The sequence below is a fragment of the Anopheles maculipalpis genome, chromosome 3RL (assembly GCF_943734695.1).
Source record: "Anopheles maculipalpis chromosome 3RL, idAnoMacuDA_375_x, whole genome shotgun sequence".
Taxonomy (NCBI): domain Eukaryota; kingdom Metazoa; phylum Arthropoda; class Insecta; order Diptera; family Culicidae; genus Anopheles; species Anopheles maculipalpis.
The window spans coordinates 62,385,946-62,405,417 of NC_064872.1; the positions used below are offsets into that span (position 1 = coordinate 62,385,946).

General features: G+C 44.1%; 6 protein-coding genes across 6 annotated transcripts in view; 4 read left to right on the forward strand and 2 right to left on the reverse strand.

Annotated features, from left to right (window-relative positions):
* The window catches only part of LOC126562633 (calcium-binding protein E63-1), a 219,496-nt gene that overhangs the window by 83,405 nt on the left and 116,619 nt on the right, over positions 1–19,472 (forward strand). The window lies entirely within an intron of this gene.
* On the forward strand, positions 4–1,061 carry LOC126562956 (mitochondrial import receptor subunit TOM22 homolog). Its single transcript, XM_050219562.1, has 3 exons — positions 4–132; positions 375–602; positions 702–1,061. Exons 1-3 carry the CDS (start codon positions 4–6, stop codon positions 1,023–1,025), a joined length of 681 nt encoding a protein of 226 aa, XP_050075519.1. The 3' UTR covers positions 1,026–1,061.
* On the reverse strand, positions 1,891–3,533 carry LOC126562074 (60S ribosomal export protein NMD3). The gene is made up of 2 exons (XM_050218485.1): positions 2,606–3,533; positions 1,891–2,528 (listed from the first exon to the last, which is right to left on the reverse strand). Exons 1-2 carry the CDS (start codon positions 3,498–3,500, stop codon positions 1,891–1,893), a joined length of 1,533 nt encoding a protein of 510 aa, XP_050074442.1. The 5' UTR covers positions 3,501–3,533.
* On the reverse strand, positions 4,746–19,127 carry LOC126561375 (mediator of DNA damage checkpoint protein 1-like). Its single transcript, XM_050217484.1, has 5 exons — positions 19,022–19,127; positions 9,942–10,202; positions 6,539–9,866; positions 5,041–5,355; positions 4,746–4,960 (listed from the first exon to the last, which is right to left on the reverse strand). The coding sequence occupies exons 1-5, from the start codon at positions 19,124–19,126 to the stop codon at positions 4,746–4,748; spliced, it is 4,224 nt and encodes a 1,407-aa protein (XP_050073441.1). The 5' UTR covers position 19,127.
* Positions 12,885–14,639, forward strand: LOC126561958 (venom carboxylesterase-6-like). Its single transcript, XM_050218351.1, has 2 exons — positions 12,885–14,093; positions 14,166–14,639. Exons 1-2 carry the CDS (start codon positions 12,885–12,887, stop codon positions 14,637–14,639), a joined length of 1,683 nt encoding a protein of 560 aa, XP_050074308.1.
* Positions 15,153–16,947, forward strand: LOC126561933 (esterase-5B-like). Its single transcript, XM_050218312.1, has 2 exons — positions 15,153–16,397; positions 16,462–16,947. Exons 1-2 carry the CDS (start codon positions 15,162–15,164, stop codon positions 16,945–16,947), a joined length of 1,722 nt encoding a protein of 573 aa, XP_050074269.1. The 5' UTR covers positions 15,153–15,161.

Genomic DNA, 19,472 nt, shown 5'->3' on the forward strand with positions numbered 1-19,472 from the left:
CGAATGGATTCCGACCCGGAGGTGGTGCTGGTGGAAAAAATTGAAGACGACGAAATTTCTACAGATAAAGACAGCGGCATGGAATCGGCCACCGGCAGCAAGGATGAAACACCGGAACGCAAACCCTCGACGGTATGTATTATCAGTGGACGGTCGTTTTGCGGGTCTCTTGCTGGTCTTTTGGTTCTTTATCATATTTCTTTTTGGGCGTACAATATTATTAGACATGCATGTTAGCGTTCCCGCTGCGTAAGGAAACCAACAGATTTTATTATCTACGCGCTACATTTAAAATGAAGCACGCGGAGCAATCATATGTACACCTCTGTTTTGTTGCGCAACAATGTTTTAATTCATGTTTTGTTCTCGCGCAGCCTGAAGAAGCGCCCAAACAGTCGGAACCTGTAAAACCGGCCGTCACCCCAGAAGCTGCACCTGTCGCTGCAGACTCATCAGCATCAGCGTCGGCGGTGACGGCGCCCCCTGCTGCACCTGCAGCTGCCCCATCAGCACCCTCCACTTCCCGGCCTACCGCATCGTCCTCCCCGCCGCAACAGCCCACCAAGACAGTGGCACGCACTAGTGCAAACGATTACGATGACGTAAGTGACGCAGTTCGGAAAATGTTATCACAAATTACAAAAGAAACTAGGGCAATTACAACATGATGCACTCATCATACCTTTCTCGCTTTTTTGCAGGAACCGGACGAGACGTTGGGAGAGCGGCTGTGGGGTTTGACGGAAATGTTCCCGGAACCGGTGCGCCAGCTTACCGGCACCGTTTCGGATCTTACCGTGCGAAGCGTGAAGGGGCTTTACTCGCTCACCTGCAATGTCTCGTGGATTTTCTTCACTAGCTCAATGATACTGCTGGCCCCGGTTGTGTTCGAGGTGGAGCGTGCCCAGATGGAGGAGATGCAAAAGTCACAACAGAAGCAGGTCTTGCTTGGGCCGGGTGCGGCCGTTGGTGGTGGTGCACCAGGTGGCATGCCGGCCTTACCACCGATGGCAGCGGCTCGATAAGCGTGTTTTACAGTAGCAGCAAAAGAATCCTACGAAATACCAGTGTTATAGTGTTTTTAGTGCCGTGTGAGCCTTTCTTTAAGCTTCTTTCAGCAGTATGGAAAGGTTTTTGGATTTTCTATTCACACTTGCAAAGTAGCTTTCTCAGTCGTCCAATAGAAAAGGCCATTTCAAATCAACAAAAGCAACGATCAAATTTGTTTCTTAGTCGATTGCTACTTAGATGCTTTTCCTCCTGCCATCTGTTTCTCGTTTGCGATGCGTTGCCTGTGGCAATTGCTGAATCCCCCGCGTTCCAAGCCAGTTTGTTGAACTCGGTCTGTTTGATGCATTTCGTAGAATGGTGGGCAACTAATCCATCTCATCTACCAACACAACTGCAGGAATACGCTTTGATTATACACATCATATACTAAGCGAAGTAAGAATAGCATTACCGTGTTTTTTGGCAATATCTTAACAATTTATGAACCAGTTCTGATTTTTTAAGTTTAAACAAAAATGGCAAAAACTTTGTCAAATGTATCATTAAAAAATGATTGAAAAAGGTTGAAAATACATTGAACTAACATACTAAACTTATAAAAATCAGAATCAGATCATAAATTGTGAGGTTATTGTCAACAAAAAAATGGTGGTACTATTCATATTTCGCTCGGTGTACATTATATTCCCATATTTGAGTAAGAACTTTAGTGTCTTAATGGAATGGACATATGAAGGCCAGAACAAAACCCAATAAACAACAAAACACACACACACGCAGTCAGTGAGGTAATTAGTGAAAACCAATATTGAAATTGTCATTTATTGATAGCAAAATGACGAATTAATTTTTACGCTTTCCGAAAGCCCCACCAAAACTTCATACATCGCCCATTTCTTCATCCTCCAGCACCAAATCGTCCAACATTTCCTCCAGCGTGATGCGCGGTACGGACGGATCTTCCATATCGTTCGTATCGACCGGTATCTGTTTGTTCTTGTCCCGGAAAATGTTCACATTCTGCCGCAGTTCCGGATCTTCCTCTAAATCCTCGAGGAACTCGTTGTACTCGTTCTCGATGTCCGTATCGACCACGACGTCCTCGTTCAGATGCTTCAGCTTCCAGTTACGGTTCTGCTTGCGTACCGTTTTGTCGTACGATTTCTTTATCAGCAGCACATCGGGTAGCAGCTCTGCGTTAAGCTTCTCGAAATCGGTATTATTTACGTTCGCTTCCCGCAAATCGTATCCGAGCACGGAATCGCCCGGCTTGAGCAAGTTGCCAAGATGTGATTTGACGTGGATCGTATTATCGTTAATGCCGAGTTCGGCCGCTTTTACCACCCAAACGTCGGCGAGAGTATGACGCTGTGATACGGGACCCTGACCGGGGAACGTTTTCCGTTGGCTTTCGCGAATGATCTCCACATCCATTACGATAAACTCGATCATTTGCTTTGGATTGCAGATCGCTTCGAATGGCGTCTTCCAAAAGGCCATGTTCTGAACTTCAGCCACTGAAAAAAAGAGAGAGAAAAAGCGAGAAGATTTCAAATATTGAAACAGTTTTAGGGAAGGTTTTTTGGCCACTCACTCTGTGCCGTCTGTGGATCAATAAGATGAATCGAGTTGGCCACCTTCGAAACCAAACAAATCGGTGCCAAGTGACCGAGCTGTTGTGTTAGCTTCTTGCTCAAACACACCAAGCTACCCTTAGAAATCGGCACAATGTCCACGGCGTACGAATACTTGTAGTTGTACGAGTTGCTGTGGATATCGTGCGAAATGAGCTTCTTCGAGTTGGTCACCTTGACCGGCAGCACTGCCTGCAGAAAATCGACCATCTTCCTAGCGTGAGCTTCGGTTGCGTAGAAAAAGTCCAACCCGCCCGTGTTCGGCTTGATGCCAAGCGTGTTCTCGTGTGCTTTGTGCTTTAGTATCATCTGCTCGAGGTAGAACAACGTTTTCCGGTTAACTGCCTTCTGGCGCACCTGCACCAAGCAACGCCAATAGTCCTGCGCCTCCGTTCGGTGACAATCGTCACACATCTGATTGTTGACTGTAAACTCCACCACAAACACCTGCTGCAGCACGACATCGCTCATCACCTCACCGTGCACGGTCAGCTTTACCTTGATGCGCTTCGAGTGGGGTTCCGTCCAAACGAACCCGGCGTCGACCAGCTTCACCTGGCGCAAGCCCTGCAAGCGCTTCAGGCACAGGCTGAGCAGTTCCTTCGACTCCAAACTGCACTGGACCCATTCGTTCGGTGGGTTCAGGTAGCGTTCGCAGTTCCGACAGAAGAATATTGCCGCCTGCTTCGGAATGTTTTCCGTAATGTCGACGTGCGAACGCAAACACGGTACGCACATGTTCGTAGCGTTCGGTTCGATCGGGACGCCACATTCGCAGCAAAGAATTTTGTTCACAGTTGATGAGCCGGAAGCTGATGGATTTGGCCCGTTTGAGACATTATTCATGTACTCCATTTTTCACGACGACCCACAAATTTCTTTTCCAGTGCGAAATTCACAGCATGTGCGCCGTTCTACTCGTACGTCAACAGTTTACTGCAGCTGTCAAAGCGTTGCATCCTCTGCCGTGCATTGTGTTTATACAATCGAGTTGAATGGTGCACATGGAAGACCGTTTTCTAATTTCCACCAATCGCCATCCACGTGGGCACGTGCACGATTCGAATGTGGTGTAATTAGAAACGGTCGATTTCACAATAGTATTATCATAGAAGTTGCTTATTTTCAGCTAAACCGTAATGCTACACATTCGTTATTATTGTTGAATTGATCTCTTGTGAACATGTCGTCCAACAGCTGACAAAGTTTAACTCTTGTGAAACAATTATGAAATTAGTCGGCGGCTATCATAATCTGCATGGCATTCCTCTAAACTCTTAACCTCTTAACTATCCTCAATGCTCAGCCTTCGATCAGAATTTCGGTTGCATATAGTTTCTACGATAGAAATCAACGAAGCGTTCTTCATCGCAATTTCATCGTTTTCGAACTTAACACCCGTGAAGCAAAATTTCAGTTCTTTTGCATCTGTGGATTTATTGACAGTACAATTGAACATAATTGAGGCTTTATTTACAATTTTAAATTAAACCAGCCAATAGCTTCTAATCTTATTTGACGCCCAAATCGGGCGTTAGCCATCTTGGCTAACCACTCCACCAATCAGTTCTGGGCGTAATATTGGTATGCTATTCTATTTACATTTGTTTTTTATTACGCTTTAGACACGAAACTGTCTATTTACAATATTTGTTAATTTATGGCACATACATATCTTGCGAAAAATTAGCCTCACTCTTTTTTTTTACTTTCAAAACCGCGCCCAAGCTTTCTAATTCAGATATGATAAAGTATAAGCGGTAATGTGATGTGTATTTAGCTAGGCTTTAATCTTTAATTAGTATATGCAAAAACAGAAGGACGTGCGCAAGATTGAGTGGGGAAAATAAAAGAAAACCAATTAACTACTAAACAATCTTGTTCGTCACCATCGTTTAACTCGTTTTAGTTAACGAAGACCCCTTGTATGTAGCAGAGATTCAAAATTTCATGTTTGTCTGTGACACCATCAAACCGAAGGCTGGCGGCATGTTTGGGACACATACTCTGTAAAGAAAATGATAAAGAAATAAAAGAGCAATTTTTGAATAAGCAATAAATAATGCTTCTTTTAAAGTTGACAAATTATTGAATCTCACCTTACAACAAACGATACTTCCTGAAGTTGATCGAATGCTGCATGATTGAAAGCATAAACCCTTCGGTCGAAACGATTTCAATGTTTGGAAACTTTTCCCTATACTTTACCCATGACGCACTGTCGGCAGGATCGGATATGACAAACATTTTGCCTGTATTTTTCGGCGATTGGCTGGAGTGCTTCGATATTTTTGCTCCGGCGCACGAAAGTATTACTGTGTGGAAAATATAGCATAAAATTATTTTTTTTTTCAATTGGTGTCAAACATTTTGCTTTGTTCGCGTACACACTTACAGCACAATTCCGACGGTGGTGGCTGTGTGCTGGAGGTAACAAAAACAGTGTAATCTTGAAATAGTTTATGCCGCTTTGCTTTCAACAGTGTTTCACGCAGATTAAAATCATAACGCTTCTCCTTGACGGGATCGGATAGGATGTGGTCCCATGCATCGACATACTCCTTTCCGCCAGATTTCTGCAACGCATCCAGATATGATTGTCCAACGATCGGGATTCCTTTCGCAACGCTGCATAGAAACTTGTATGTGCGAATAATGTGATCCGTCACTAGGATGGTTGCTAGCTCGGGCATGTCCACTATTTTACCACCTGCCAATATACAAAGTGAACACATTTTTATCATGATTATTTTCTTAAATTATTCAAAAATAAATTTCATTTGTAAATGTACAACATGCAAATGAACCCAGAATGCTGCAGGCCACGTTTAAAAAGCTATCTATAGTGATGTAGAAGTGTATTCAATTTTTAAAATAGTTAAGTGAAAACCAGCAGGAAAGCTAAGCTAAAGTAAGTTAAGTATTTAGGGTTTTAAGCAAATTTTAAAATATTTACACTGTGTACAGTTAAGGCAGACAATTAATAAAAATAACAATAATATAAATAAAATGAGGACAATACGGCGAAGAGCCGTCCTAGTTAAATATAAATAAAATAACAATATTTGAATTCGTTGCACAGTTGTTAGTATTTTTTGTCTTAAAATTTTATGAACTATTTATCTTGGACAATACGGCAACGTACCGTCATGCTCAATCATAAATAAAAAATTATATTTTTTTGATATTAAAAAATCTTCAAATCTAAAATTAGGAGGGAAAAGTCAACGGTTCTTGGGACAGATGCAAACGTATTCAGAAAACTTCCAACAAACTGAGAAACGAAGCCACAACTATCTGGGAAAATATTAGAAAAAAAATGAGAAAGCGTCAACTACTTCTGGATTCTCTGTAATACAATGAACGCTAGCTGTCAACAATAGTCGACGGGTTCGACTAAAATGTTAGTAGGGAACGTAGTGGTGCGTTGTGGCAGTATTAGTATACGAAATTACAAATTAGGAAATGAGATCAGGAAAGTTGTCGCAATTTAGGACGGGAAAACTTGTGACTATATTTGGGCATGAACAAAAAAAAAACACCGTGAGCACGAGCGTTAGTGTGTACGAGCATCACGAGTGTTAACATCGATAATTGAAGAGCGAAATATACGTCTCTATGAACCACGACACCGTTAGTGAAAGAAGTAAGCAGTAAAAAGAGCACGTGGAGCTTATAGCATATCCGAAATGGTCTGCTAGCGTTAAGAGCAAGGTAGCGCTGTAAAACTAGGTTTTATGAATACTTCTATTGCCTTCTCGTACTATTTATACTTGTACCACAATGTATATCTCCAAGTAATGCAAGCAATGTGATAAATTTCGTTAACTAATCAACATTCTACGCAATGCCAGATGAATGAAGTGATAAGTTATGGCACACTCAACACATACCCGCACGGGCTATACACTGTCGGTACGGTTCTGGGTTCATTTTTGTGAAAATAAGTCGCAGTCGAGTGGATCGTGTTGCCGGCACAGCGGATGCATCACTTTCTTCCGTTGTGCTCCCGCCGCCTGTCGCCCTATCATTCGTCAGATCGTCTGACGATATGCCCCGTTCCTCAAATAAATCGGATGATTTACCCACTACCTTGTTGGTGCGGCTAGCCGTTGATGTTCTTCGTGTACGCTCCTCCTTCTTCTCTACTTCCGACGGCCCTGTTTTATGTCGTTTAGATTCAACAGCTCCAATTTTACAGCTTTCTACACGTTCTGCTGCTGATTGATGATCCTCCTTTCGTTTACGACTCGCACGAGTAGATGGCGGTGACACGGCGTTAGATGATTTCTTAGGCGAGTCTGGCAGATAATCGACCGATTCTTCCATCATTCTTTTCTTATACGAATCCCGTCGTTGGCGGGTCGAAACGCGTACAGGTACATTAGGACATCCATGCGAAGATCTTGCCTCGGATGATTTTCGTTCCGGTCGGGTAGTTTCGCTCGCACAATGATAGGACTGTTTGGCGTGCGGTTTGTATTCCTTACCGTTGGCCACCGTGCGACTTGATTTCTTTTTGCCTTGCAATGATTTCTCGACATCCTTTGCCCTTTTCGAAGGTTCTGCTTTGATTTTCTCTACTTCTACCGATGCTTTACGTTGAGCCGTTCTTTTGCTGCATCTGCTATCTTCATCCCGAGCTTTAACCTTCCCGATCGCTTCCAGTTTCTCATCATCTTCCTTTTTGGGTGGAAGTTTCTCACGCGCGGAGAGCTCTTGCTGTTTTTTTAGCTTGCCAATTTCCCGCACATTTGCCAACTCTTTCTCCAGCGCTATACTTACGTTCGTTTTCTTGAACGCCAACCGACCGTTAACGTGATCCTCATCGTCGCTGCTACTACTACTTTCATTAAAATGGTACTTTGGTTTGGGCTTGGCCGCGGCGTTCGATTGTAGCGTGTTTGATCCTCGCATTTGATCAGACACGGAGCGGATAACATCGGCTTTCGGTAGCAGTAACATCGGATGTTCCGGGGTGAGAAATTCTGACATCTCAACACCTTTTTCTTTTCTTTTTCTTTGAGCTTTAGGAGTCGCCAGTGTGTCCGATTTCTTGAGCGGTATTTTGAATAGCTTCACTTCCTTCCCATTCTCCGCACAGTCTGTCTTTGGCTTGTGTGGGAAAAGTGTTTCGATTGGAATCGTTTCAGCCAACCCTAGCTCTTCTTCGTCCGTATCGTGTGATACTTCTTCACTTTCTGTTTCCTTTATCGTGTGGTTTTCCTTGTTAGAAGTCGTTGGAGATATTTGTACACCTGGTTCAACAGCGTGCTGCGCCTGTACCAGTGACAGACGCGTCGTACTATTTATTTGTGGATTAAATTGCGACACTTCATGCTCTGCCAGTGCGCCAAATTCTAGTAACCGCAGCCTTTCAATATCGTAAACATTCTCATCGCCATCTCTCACCAAAGAATGATAGTTTTTCAAACTACTATCAATCGGTGGCGACAAGTGGCATGCCTTTAAATCGACCAGTTTCAGGATAGGTTTTTTCTTTTCTATCCCATCTTTGGTCGTTTCCGTTGCAGCAGGGTTTAAAGGATGCGTGTCTAAATTGTACGGATCAAACGCGCTGGCCGCACGATACAAGACGGGTGTATCGAGTTGCTCTTTTGGTGGACTTAACGGTTGCGTTAGTAAATCATCGTCATCGATCGATGGTGCGGATGTGGATAGAGCCTCCTTGCTTCTATATCGTGATGCGTTTGTCGGTTGCACTAACAGCTCTGGAGGTGTAAATGGTTGCGTTGGCAAGTTTGCATAATCAATTTCCGGCGTGTTTCCATCTTTCGTTTGTCTTTTAAAGACGGAAATTCGTGTTGAATTAGCATGGGGCGATTCATTGCCTGCGTTTGTCCCGCCGTGTTCCATATGTGGCTGGTATAGGAATTCGGGAGGAGAGAATGGCTGCGTTGGCATGTTCGCATAATCAACTTCAGGCGTACGATTTCTTTTACTTTGTGCTGCTGGTTGGATAGGCTTTAAAAATGGTGACTTGTTCGAAGACTTGCTAGTACTAGCTTTTTCCACAACCAACGGTTGCGTCTGTAATTCGTACGGGTCTTCTTCTACCGGCCGCTTCTGAGGCGAAACGAGAGATTTAAATTGTACGTCCAACCTTTGAAGAGGCTGCGTTACTAGGCCGTACGGATCATCGTCTGCAAATGGCTGCGTTTCCATTTCATACACGTTTCGCACACGAGCCTCGTCGTCCTTTATCGGAGAAGATTGACAAGTCTTCAGATTAGTACATCCTTCTTGATTAAGCGAAATTTCATGCTCATCATCGTCTACATTTTCCTGATCGTCGAAGCGCAACTCGGGTGTTACTGATGAACGAATCGCGTGATCAATCGCTTTCGCATTTTCCGTTAACTGATTAGCTTCCGGTACAGAACCAGTTTTGTTTCTACAGATTTCCTCAGAACTTGAGGTACTCTTTACGACCGTTGCCACTGGTGGATCATTATCAAAATGTAGTTCCGGTGTGATTGAACGATCATCTGCTTCATTAGCTTTTCCACCGCCTTTCGTTGGTTCCAATCGCTTCTCTACCAAATTTTCATCTTCCTTTTTGCTCTCATTCCACTCGATACGGCTCATTTCGTTCGTCGTATTGCGAAGCTCTTGGAACGATATTGAATCAACGGAACGCTCGGGCAGTATCGAACCTCGAGATGCAACAACGGCGCCATTGTACGATACATCAAGATTTTCCATCAAGTTTTGCGACTCTTCCACGTACTTGTTGTTAAACATCCCATCATTACTATTTTCATCATTATCTGCTGTCATTTGAAAGTATTCATCTTCCGTCGCTGCGGTTTGTTCTGCGGGCGTTTCCTGTACCCCAGACCCGATCACACCGAACACTTCCGATGGACAGGCCAACTCATCTTCCGGTTGCTGTGTTTCCGGTATGAAAAAGAAATCTTCATCATCTTCACCGTTTAACTCGTTATTTTCTGCAGGTTCATCATTTTTGGGGATGGATGCTTCATTGTGTTTGGAAGAAACTGCAATACTATCATTAAATTGTTGCGTTTCCGGTACGAGAAAACTATGACTGCCCACTGGCAACGATGAGGAAGGCGGTGGTTCGTGTACGGTGGCTGCTGTTTCAATCAATGAAGATCTTCGCTGTGATGTGGCCAATAAAGCAACATTGGGTTGCACCATTTTTCTACTGCCTTGAAGAGTGGATGGTGTTGTTTCCTGCAAAGGAACGATATTGGCTAAGTGTAGAGAAATCGATCTACCCATGGGTTTCTAGGGTAGACGGTTACATACCTCCAAACTGCAGTCGATAACGTCCGTTGAATCTTCATTGTGCAAGAATGATGGCTCATCAACCGTTTCTTTGTTGTCAATTTCAACTGAGGCAAGTACACTGCCGAGCTGTACTTGACTCTGGGTTGTGATTTCCTTCCAGCATAAAGGATCGATAAGTTTTTGGTTAACGGAAACCCCTTGTATGGAGCAGAGATCCAAAATTTCAAGTTTGTTTGTGACACTGTCAAACCGAAGGCTGGCATGTTTGGGGCAAATACTCTGCAAAGCAAACGATAAATAAAGGATTAAAAATGCGATTTATGGACAACCAATAAATAATGTTCCCTTTAAGTTAACTGAGTAAATACTGAATTCTGAAACAAACAAAAAATACCAATCAACCCCAGATGGAGCGTTTGGTTACAGCTAAGTGTGTATCAAATTAGGTACATTAGAATTTCAGTTAGACGTACTATACACAATAAACAAACAACTTCCTTTTTTTATAATGGAATGGATCGACATTACTCGTTCCTTAGGCTACGATAGGGAAAAAATATTAATATCAATTTAAAAAACAGCATTCAATACATTTTCATCATGATGGCAGTTTCTTTTTCACCTGCTAATTATTTGACAGTTATAACAATAATTTTTACTTCGGTAACCTTCAGCCAGTATAGTGCTATTGTAGTGAACATCAAGAATGGGCCTATAGTTGGTGAAAACCGTGGAGAATATTACGCCTTCGAAGGGATTCCGTATGCAAAGCCTCCGCTTGGTATATTACGCTTTGCCCCATCAGAACTGAACGATGAACGATGGATAACACCGCGTAACGTTACACAACAAGGTTCCAAATGTCTGCAATGGACTCATTTTAATAAGACCAAAGAAAAGTTAATAGGCGATGAGGATTGTCTCTTCCTGAACGTGTACACAAGATCGATCGATCGAACGGCCCAGTTACCAACGATTGCATTCATACATGGCGGTGCATTTATGTTCGGAACGGGAAATGTCTACGAACCAGATCATATCATGCGTGGACAGATGATATTGGTCACCTTTAACTATCGGCTAGGACCGCTCGGATTTCTTAGCACCGAGGATGACGTGATACCTGGCAACTATGGACTGAAAGATCAGGTGACTGCTTTACGCTGGATTCGTGAAAACATTCAAGATTTCGGAGGTGATCCTAAAACAGTCAGCTTGGTGGGTTATTCGGCTGGTTCTGCTAGCGTGCATCTCCATTACCTATCACCTCTTTCGAGAGGATTATTCAGTTCAGGTATTGGACACAGTGGTACAGCTCTGAATCCTTGGACAATGGCAGAACAATCAGCTGAGAAGGCAAAAAGAATCGGAGTTGTGTTGGGATGTCCCACAAGAAAAACACAAGCACTGCTAGACTGTCTGCGAAAGCTTCCAGCAGAGGACATTGTGAGGCAAGTTCCAAACTTTCTCGACTTTCTGTACAATCCCTTCTCTCCGTTTGGTGTAGTTCTGGAAAAGGAGGGTCCTCTAAATCTACATCCTTTCCTTACGGATACGCCACGATCGCTAATGAAGAGTGGAAAGATCACCAAGGTACCACTGATCATGTCCGTTACACAAGCGGAAGGTCTCTATCCGGGAGCAGAGTTTATAAGCAAGCCAAACTATTTGCAAGAGATCGATTCCCGTTGGAATGAACTTTTGCCAAGCATTCTTGACTACAAGACAGCTGTTACAGATCCTAAGGAGCGTGATCGTCTTTCGGAAACGATTCGGAATCAATATTTCAAACCAGACGAACAATTAACGTTGGAAAATTTCCATCAATTCTTAAGAGTACGTTATTAGTAACAGACAAACAGACCTGGATTGCTTTTAACGAACTATTTTCATTCTTCCCTTCCCACAGATTATATCGAACCGACTCTATTTCGCCGGATTTACAGAGTCGATCAAACTTATGAAACCACACATCAAGGTGTACTCATACGTGGATTATTTCAAAATCAGATACGGCCTCGGTGAGAAGCTTTCACAGCGCCCAGATATGACAAGCTTTGGAGTGTCGCACGGTGAAGATGTCGATCTAATGTTTCACAGTGTTGCTCTCGATCATCTCCCCCCTTACACGACAGAAGAGCGGAAAGTAATGGAACGGTTTCTAGCCATGTACAATCAGTTTTCCAAAGGAGAGTGGCCACGCTTTGGATCATATTTGATACCTCTACAAGATGCTCCCGACCGGATCAAGTACTTAAGGATCGGTTATCCTTACTGCAAAGTGATCCGTGCTGAGAGTTTAAGTGATGAAACGTTTTGGAACAGTCTTGATTTTCATGATGCACCATACGAGTAAGTTCACGCGATCGCGATCGTCATAAAATGTAGGATGATTAGAATTCTTGTTTGAATGGTCGGTTGCGCGATGTGAAACGTATGTCATAACATCTAATATCAGCAATGCTTATATCATATTAAAAGTTCTTCTACACATAGGTAGATTTTATGAATGAATAAGAAATTCAAATAAAAACTTGAAAGCTATACCCCAATAGATATACATTGACGCAATCGATTCAAATAGGTGTCTAGGTTAAGTTCAAATACATGTCGAAATAAAGGCGCATTCCGTATAGTCGATCGATAATTGTTTAAACGAAGCCGGGTCTAAATGATCGCGTGCGTCTTACCCCTTCGCTCTAAAGCAAATCACTAATCAAACCAGTCGGATCTTCGAGAGTCGCTCATATGCTCACCGTTTTTCTTCCCGGGTCGTACAGAGTACGCTGTGCGCGATAAGGGAACGACGGCACTCATCTCTCGCACGCTTCATTCACTTGCAATCAAGTTTACATTCAAAAGCCTACGACGAAGTTGTACATTCGCTATGATACCGTATCAGAAACAGTCTCTCGGCAGCTGTTGGTGTATAAATAAGGCTACAAAATCCGTAACATAAGCATGTTTCTAGCACTTGCTTTGATTATCGCCTATCTAACTACCGAAATCGCTGGTACGGCTACGCTAGTGCACATAAAAAATGGACCAATATTAGGTGAAAAGCGTGGAGAATATTACGCCTTTGAAGGGATTCCGTATGCAAAGCCTCCGCTCGGTAAGTTACGCTTCGCCTCATCAGAGCTGAATGATGAGCGCTGGAACGAACCGCGGAACAGTACAAAAAGAGGCCCAATATGCCTGCAGTGGAATCATCTAAATCCTAACAAAGATAAGCTGGAGGGAGTTGAGGATTGTCTCTTCCTGAACGTGTACACAAGATCGATCGATCCAACGGCCCAGTTACCAACGATTGCATTCATACATGGCGGTGCATTTATGTTCGGAACGGGAAATTTCTACGAACCCGACCATATCATGCGTGGACAGATGATACTGGTTACCCTTAACTATCGGCTTGGACCGCTCGGATTTCTTAGCACCGAGGATGACGTGATACCTGGCAACTATGGACTGAAAGATCAGGTGACTGCTTTACGCTGGATTCGTGAAAACATTCAAGCTTTCGGAGGTGATCCTAAAACAGTCAGCTTGGTGGGTTATTCGGCTGGTTCTGCTAGCGTGCATCTCCATTACCTATCACCTCTATCGAGAGGATTATTCAGTTCAGGTATTGGACACAGCGGTTCCGCACTCAGCCCTTGGGTGATTGCCGAGCGATCGATAGAAAAGGCGGTAAGAATCGGAGCAGTTTTAGGTTGCCCCACAAGAAAAACACAAGCTCTGCTAGACTGTCTGCGAAAGCTTCCAGCAGAGGACATTGTGGAGCAAGTGTCAAACTTTCTCGACTTCCTGTACAATCCCTTCTCACCGTTCGGTGTAGTTGTGGAAAAGGAGGGTCCTCTAAATCCACATCCTTTCCTTACGGAAACGCCACGATCGCTAATGAAGAGTGGAAAGATCACCAAGGTGCCACTGATCATGTCCGTTACACAAGCGGAAGGTCTCTATCCGGGAGCAGAGTTTATAAGCAATCCAAACTATTTGCAAGAGATCGATTCCCGTTGGAATGAACTTTTACCAAGCATTCTTGACTACAAGACAGCTGTTACAGATCCTAAGGAGCGTGATCGTCTTTCGGAAACGATTCGGAATCACTATTTCAAGCCAGACGAACGATTAACGTTGGAAAACTTTAATGTACTCATACAGGTACCGTATGAATGACTTAAATTTAAAAAAAATACAAATTAAATTTACTAACAATAATCCATTTTTTTTTAGATCATTTCCAACCGTCTCTACTTTGCAGGAGTTACCGAAACGGCAAAACTGATACATCCTTTCACCAATTTATACCTTTACTACGATCTCTACAAAGCTGTGTACGGTGTTGGGGAGGCTCTATCCCATCACGATGAACCTGGGCTACTGGGTGTTGCCCATGGTGATGATGTCCTGCTAATATTTCCAAGCGTTCTGCGGGACGAAATCCCTTACACGGAGGAGGAAATGATGGTGGTCGATAGATTTGTAGCCCTGTACGAATCATTTGCCAAAGGGGATAAACCAAGGTTTGGTTCTTATGAGCTTCCGTTACAACACTCTGACGATGAAGTGGTGTTTCTAAGCCTCAACTATCCACAAAGTGAAATTGTGCGTGCCAAGGGAATGAGTGATGAAATGTTTTGGAATACACTGAATTTCAACGATGGACCCTACGCATCAACAAATGAACAAATTCATACAGAGCTGTAGGTTATTGGGGATATTGGGTAAGAACAAACAGTAGAATATACGGCAAACTGCTTCAGCATCATCAAGTCTTATGCTATATATAATAAAATTTGTCCAACATTCAACAATCGATCATTTAAGTACGCTTTAAGAAACAAAAATGAATAGAATAGGGTACTGAGAAAAACTAGACTATTGTATTATGCAGGGATAAATCATCTTTCATTTACTTTGACCTGAATTTTAACGTCCCTTGTTACCTGCAACTTCCATATGGCAGATACCGATACATGCAGCATCTACGAAAACGAACTAGCAAGTAACCCAGATAAGATTAAAGGCATGTGAGCGCAAGTACATGTCATAAGAGAGAAGACAGAGAAAAAGGAACAACCTAGGTAGCAGAGCGGTCAGTTTATGTGAAAACATCGCACCAAACGTTTGCCACACAGGGGCTCACAATATTGCAAAGGGGCAGTGTTTGATAAGATTACCCATCCTTAGACATCGTGCTGGTTTCGTTAAACAAATCCATCGAGGGCAATGGTACAGCTTCGGCAAACCAACGGCTTACGATTAGCACTGATCGTCAGCTGTTTCTGCGTGACATTAGCCACCGCCGTTCCAGTAGTGGAGATAGAGAATGGTCCAATTATCGGTGAAGATCGTGGAGCGTACTTTGCATTCGAAGGTATTCCCTACGCAAAACCTCCCACCGGTGAACGTCGATTCGCTGCGTCGGTCCTCAATGACGAGACGTGGAGTGAGCCACGCAACACTTCCAGCCTTGGACCGTACTGTATGCAATGGAGCCATACGATCCAGGAAAAGGATAAGCTGTTCGGAGAGGAAGACTGTCTGTACCTTAACGTCTACACAACCTCGCTGCAAGAATCGGCCGGACTATCGACACTGTTCTACATCCATGGCGGTGCGTTTATGTTCGGTGGTGGTGGATTCTTCTCCCCCAAGCACGTTCTGCGTAAATCGATGATTATGGTTACTTTTAACTATCGTGTCGGTCCGCTCGGTTTTCTCAGCACCGAGGACGATGTGATACCGGGCAATTTCGGGCTAAAAGATCAGGTAACGGCCCTGCAGTGGGTAAAGCGAAACATTCACCACTTTGGCGGTGATCCGAGACGGGTTTCGTTGGTAGGCTTTTCTGCTGGTGGTGCAAGCGTCCATCTGCACTACCTGTCACCGATGTCACGTGGACTGTTTCAGAACGGAATTGCCCACAGCGGTACCGCCCTTAATCCGTGGGTAATGGCAGAAGATTCTGCACGTAAAGCGCACCAAATTGCTCAAGGACTCGGTTGCCCGGTAGAAGATCAATCAAGCCAATCGCTACTGTTGTGTTTGCGCGATCGCCCAGCGGAAGACATCGTCCGACAGGTGCCTTTTTTGCTTGATTATCTGTACAATCCCTTCTCACCGCTAGGGGTAGTGATCGAGAAGCAAAGCAAACTCAACCGACGACCATTTTTGGCCGATCATCCGGCGGTACTTTCGCGCAAGGGAAAATTAACCAAAGCTCCACTGGTACTGTCCGTAACGCAGGGTGAAGGTTTGTATCCGGGTGCGGAGTTTATAAGCCAGCCGGACTATCTTCGAGACATTGATGCGCGCTGGTACGATCTGTTGCCAAGCATTTTGGACTATAAAACCGCCGTCTCGGACGTGAAAAAGCGTGACGAGCTATCAAAAACAATCAGCGAGCGTTACTTCGGGGCGGAACGCAAACTTTCCTTAGACAACTTTCGGGATTTTGTATCGGTAAGGATGAGATTATATTGCACAGCAATAGAAGGGTCGTTAACCTACCAAATTCTTCCAACAGATTCTGTCGAACCGCTTGTTCTTTGCCGGTGTTACAAAAACAGCCAAACTTCTTCAACCTCACATGCCGGTTTACTTCTACTATTTTAACTTCAAAACGGAGTACGGCATCGGAGAGTTAATTTCGGGTACGGATGAAAACTATGGCGTGGCACACGGTGAGGACGTCCTGTTAGTGCTTCCATCCGGAATGCGAGGCAACCGTCCACTCAACAAAGATGAGCAGCGTGTTGTTTCCAACTTTATAAACCTGTACGACACATTCACCCAAGGACAGGAGCCCAAATACGGTGTCCATGTACTTCCGGTGCAAAACATAACCGGCAAATTACAGTACATGGAAGTAAAGGAAGCGAACTGTGAGACATGCGGCCTAACAAAGACGGCATACGGCGTTAGCGATGAAGAGTTCTGGGACACGCTAGACTTTAACGATGAACCACCGCGAAAGGTTGTACAACGCGACCAGCCACACACTGAGCTGTGATGTGACCGATAATTCCTAGGAACCATCTCCATCACATACTCTCGAACCTCGAACCATGTAGTTAGACGATAACCGGTGGCGGTTGAAGTAAAAGACACGAAAGAGCTAACGAGGGCATTGTCTTATCAAATAAAAACATACACCCAGCCGTTTAGATGTGATAATTGTCGTTGACTTTGACATTAAGCTCCATCCATCTTCATTTCTCTTCATTCTGTATTTACCAACCGATCATGGCGTTCGTTTCATGCGGATCGTTTGTGCTAATCCTGATCATTGTCCTACAAGAATTCTCCACCGCAACGGAAGTGAAAGTGACAATAAAAAATGGACCTATCGTAGGCACACAGCACGAGGGACATTTCGCGTTCCAAGGCATACCGTACGCAAAGCCTCCGATCGGTAACCGTCGATTGGCTGCGTCCGAACTAAACGATGAGCGTTGGCATGAACCCAAAAACACTACCCGTGTTGGACCTGTTTGTTTGCAGTGGTCTCATCTAAAATTTGAAGACGATAAGCTAGAAGGCGCCGAAGATTGCCTATTTCTGAATGTGTACACACCAACGCTCTCGCAGGAAGCTTCACTACCAACAATCGTACATCTGCACGGTGGTGCGTTCATGTACGGTGGCGGCGGTTACTTTAGACCCGATTTTCTAATCAAAAGACACCTCATACTGGTTACCGTGAACTATCGGCTTGGTCCGTTAGGGTTTCTTAGCACGGAGGATGATGTGATTGCTGGAAACTTTGGCCTAAAGGATCAAGTGACGGCCCTACAGTGGGTGCAGCAAAACATTAAATACTTTGGCGGTGATGCGGGCAAGGTTACGCTATCCGGATTTTCGGCCGGTTCGGCAAGTGTTCATTTGCATTATCTATCGCCGCTTTCGCGGGGACTTTTTCAACGTGCCATCGGTCACAGTGGTTCGGCACTGAATCCTTGGGTTGTGGTGGAACGGGCAGCGTCAAAAGCTAAACTAATAGCTGCCGGAGCAGGATGTCCAACGGACAGCAACAGTAAAGAGCTTTTACAGTGTTTGAGAATACTTCCGGCGGAACAAATCGTACGCCAATTGCCGAAATTGCAAGACTTTTTATACAATCCCTACTCACCGCTTGGGGTTGTGGTGGAAAAACGTGGCAAGTACAACCCAACACCATTCCTATCGGAACATCCACGAGAGATGACACGTGCCGGAAGGATTGCGAAAGTACCGTTGCTGCTTTCCGTAACCGAAGCGGAAGGTTTGTATCCGGCAGCGGAGTTTTTTAGCAACGCAAGCTACCTTCAGCACATCAACGACCACTGGAACGAGGTAGTTCCAAGCATCCTGGACTACAAGTATGCCGTGCAAGACGGTCACGAGAGAAACGCTCTTTCGCAAGTGATAAGAGAACACTATTTAGGGAGTCAACCGTTAAACGAACAAAATTTCCCTCAATTCGTCCGGGTAAGTTAAGCAAAATAAAAACCCAAAAACTTTTCTGAACCGTAATTGGATAATAATGCTAAATTTATCCTGCAGCTTGTCTCCAACCGTTTGTTCTTTGCTGGCGTTACGGAAGCGGCCAAACTGATGCAACCTCACATTCCGGTCTATTTCTATTTCGATCATTATAAAGCAACGTACGGCCTGTCCGAAGCGCTCTCCGGATCAAACCAGTTTCTGGGCATACCTCACGGCGAGGACATTTTGCTCATTTTCCCCAGCAGTCTTCGCGACGGTCATCCCTACACGGCGGAAGAGCTGGATATGGTAGCGAAGTTTAGCGATTTGTACGAATCTTTTGCCTTCGGCCACCAACCAAGATTCGGCAACCTATCGTTACCGGCACAAAAAGATCCGAAACGGCTAACATATTTGCACATTAACTATCTCAATAGTACCATCGTTACGTCCGACTTCTTGAGCGATGAGCCATTTTGGAACATTTTGAATTTTAATGAAACTTGCACCGAGTCGAAAAATTGAACAAATGTGACTAAGCATTTGCTAACACCGTAAGCAATAGAACTAAGCATTGAACGCCGTAAACAATAGAAGTAAATCAAGGCAAACAATCTCACCCTGTCCTGCAGCAGTATTGTGTTGTACCGTTCATTTGCCACCGAACCAATCAAACTTAGTCCCGGCCGGATCGGATGTTTCGTGCCTTGGACATTCAAATGCATCTACAAAGAGAAATGGACGCAAACGGTCAACATCAAGCATATTGGTCCATGAGTGTTGAATTTCAACATAAAGTGGGTGGCAAACAGTACTTACATTAATTACAATTATACAACAAAAAACACACTTTTACAAAACACTCCACCATGAACGCGTATATTCACGAAATTACACCATAAACAACATGCAACGGAGTTGTTTTGCGTCGTCCGGATCCTTTGACGTTTGCTGTTCCCGCTGTTTTCCTTCGCAGATGTCAACGAGCGTTGTAATCCACATACAGTGTGGCTCAAGCGAGTTAACCATCCGTGGGCAGATTTTTTGTTGATGATGCAACTCGACGCCACA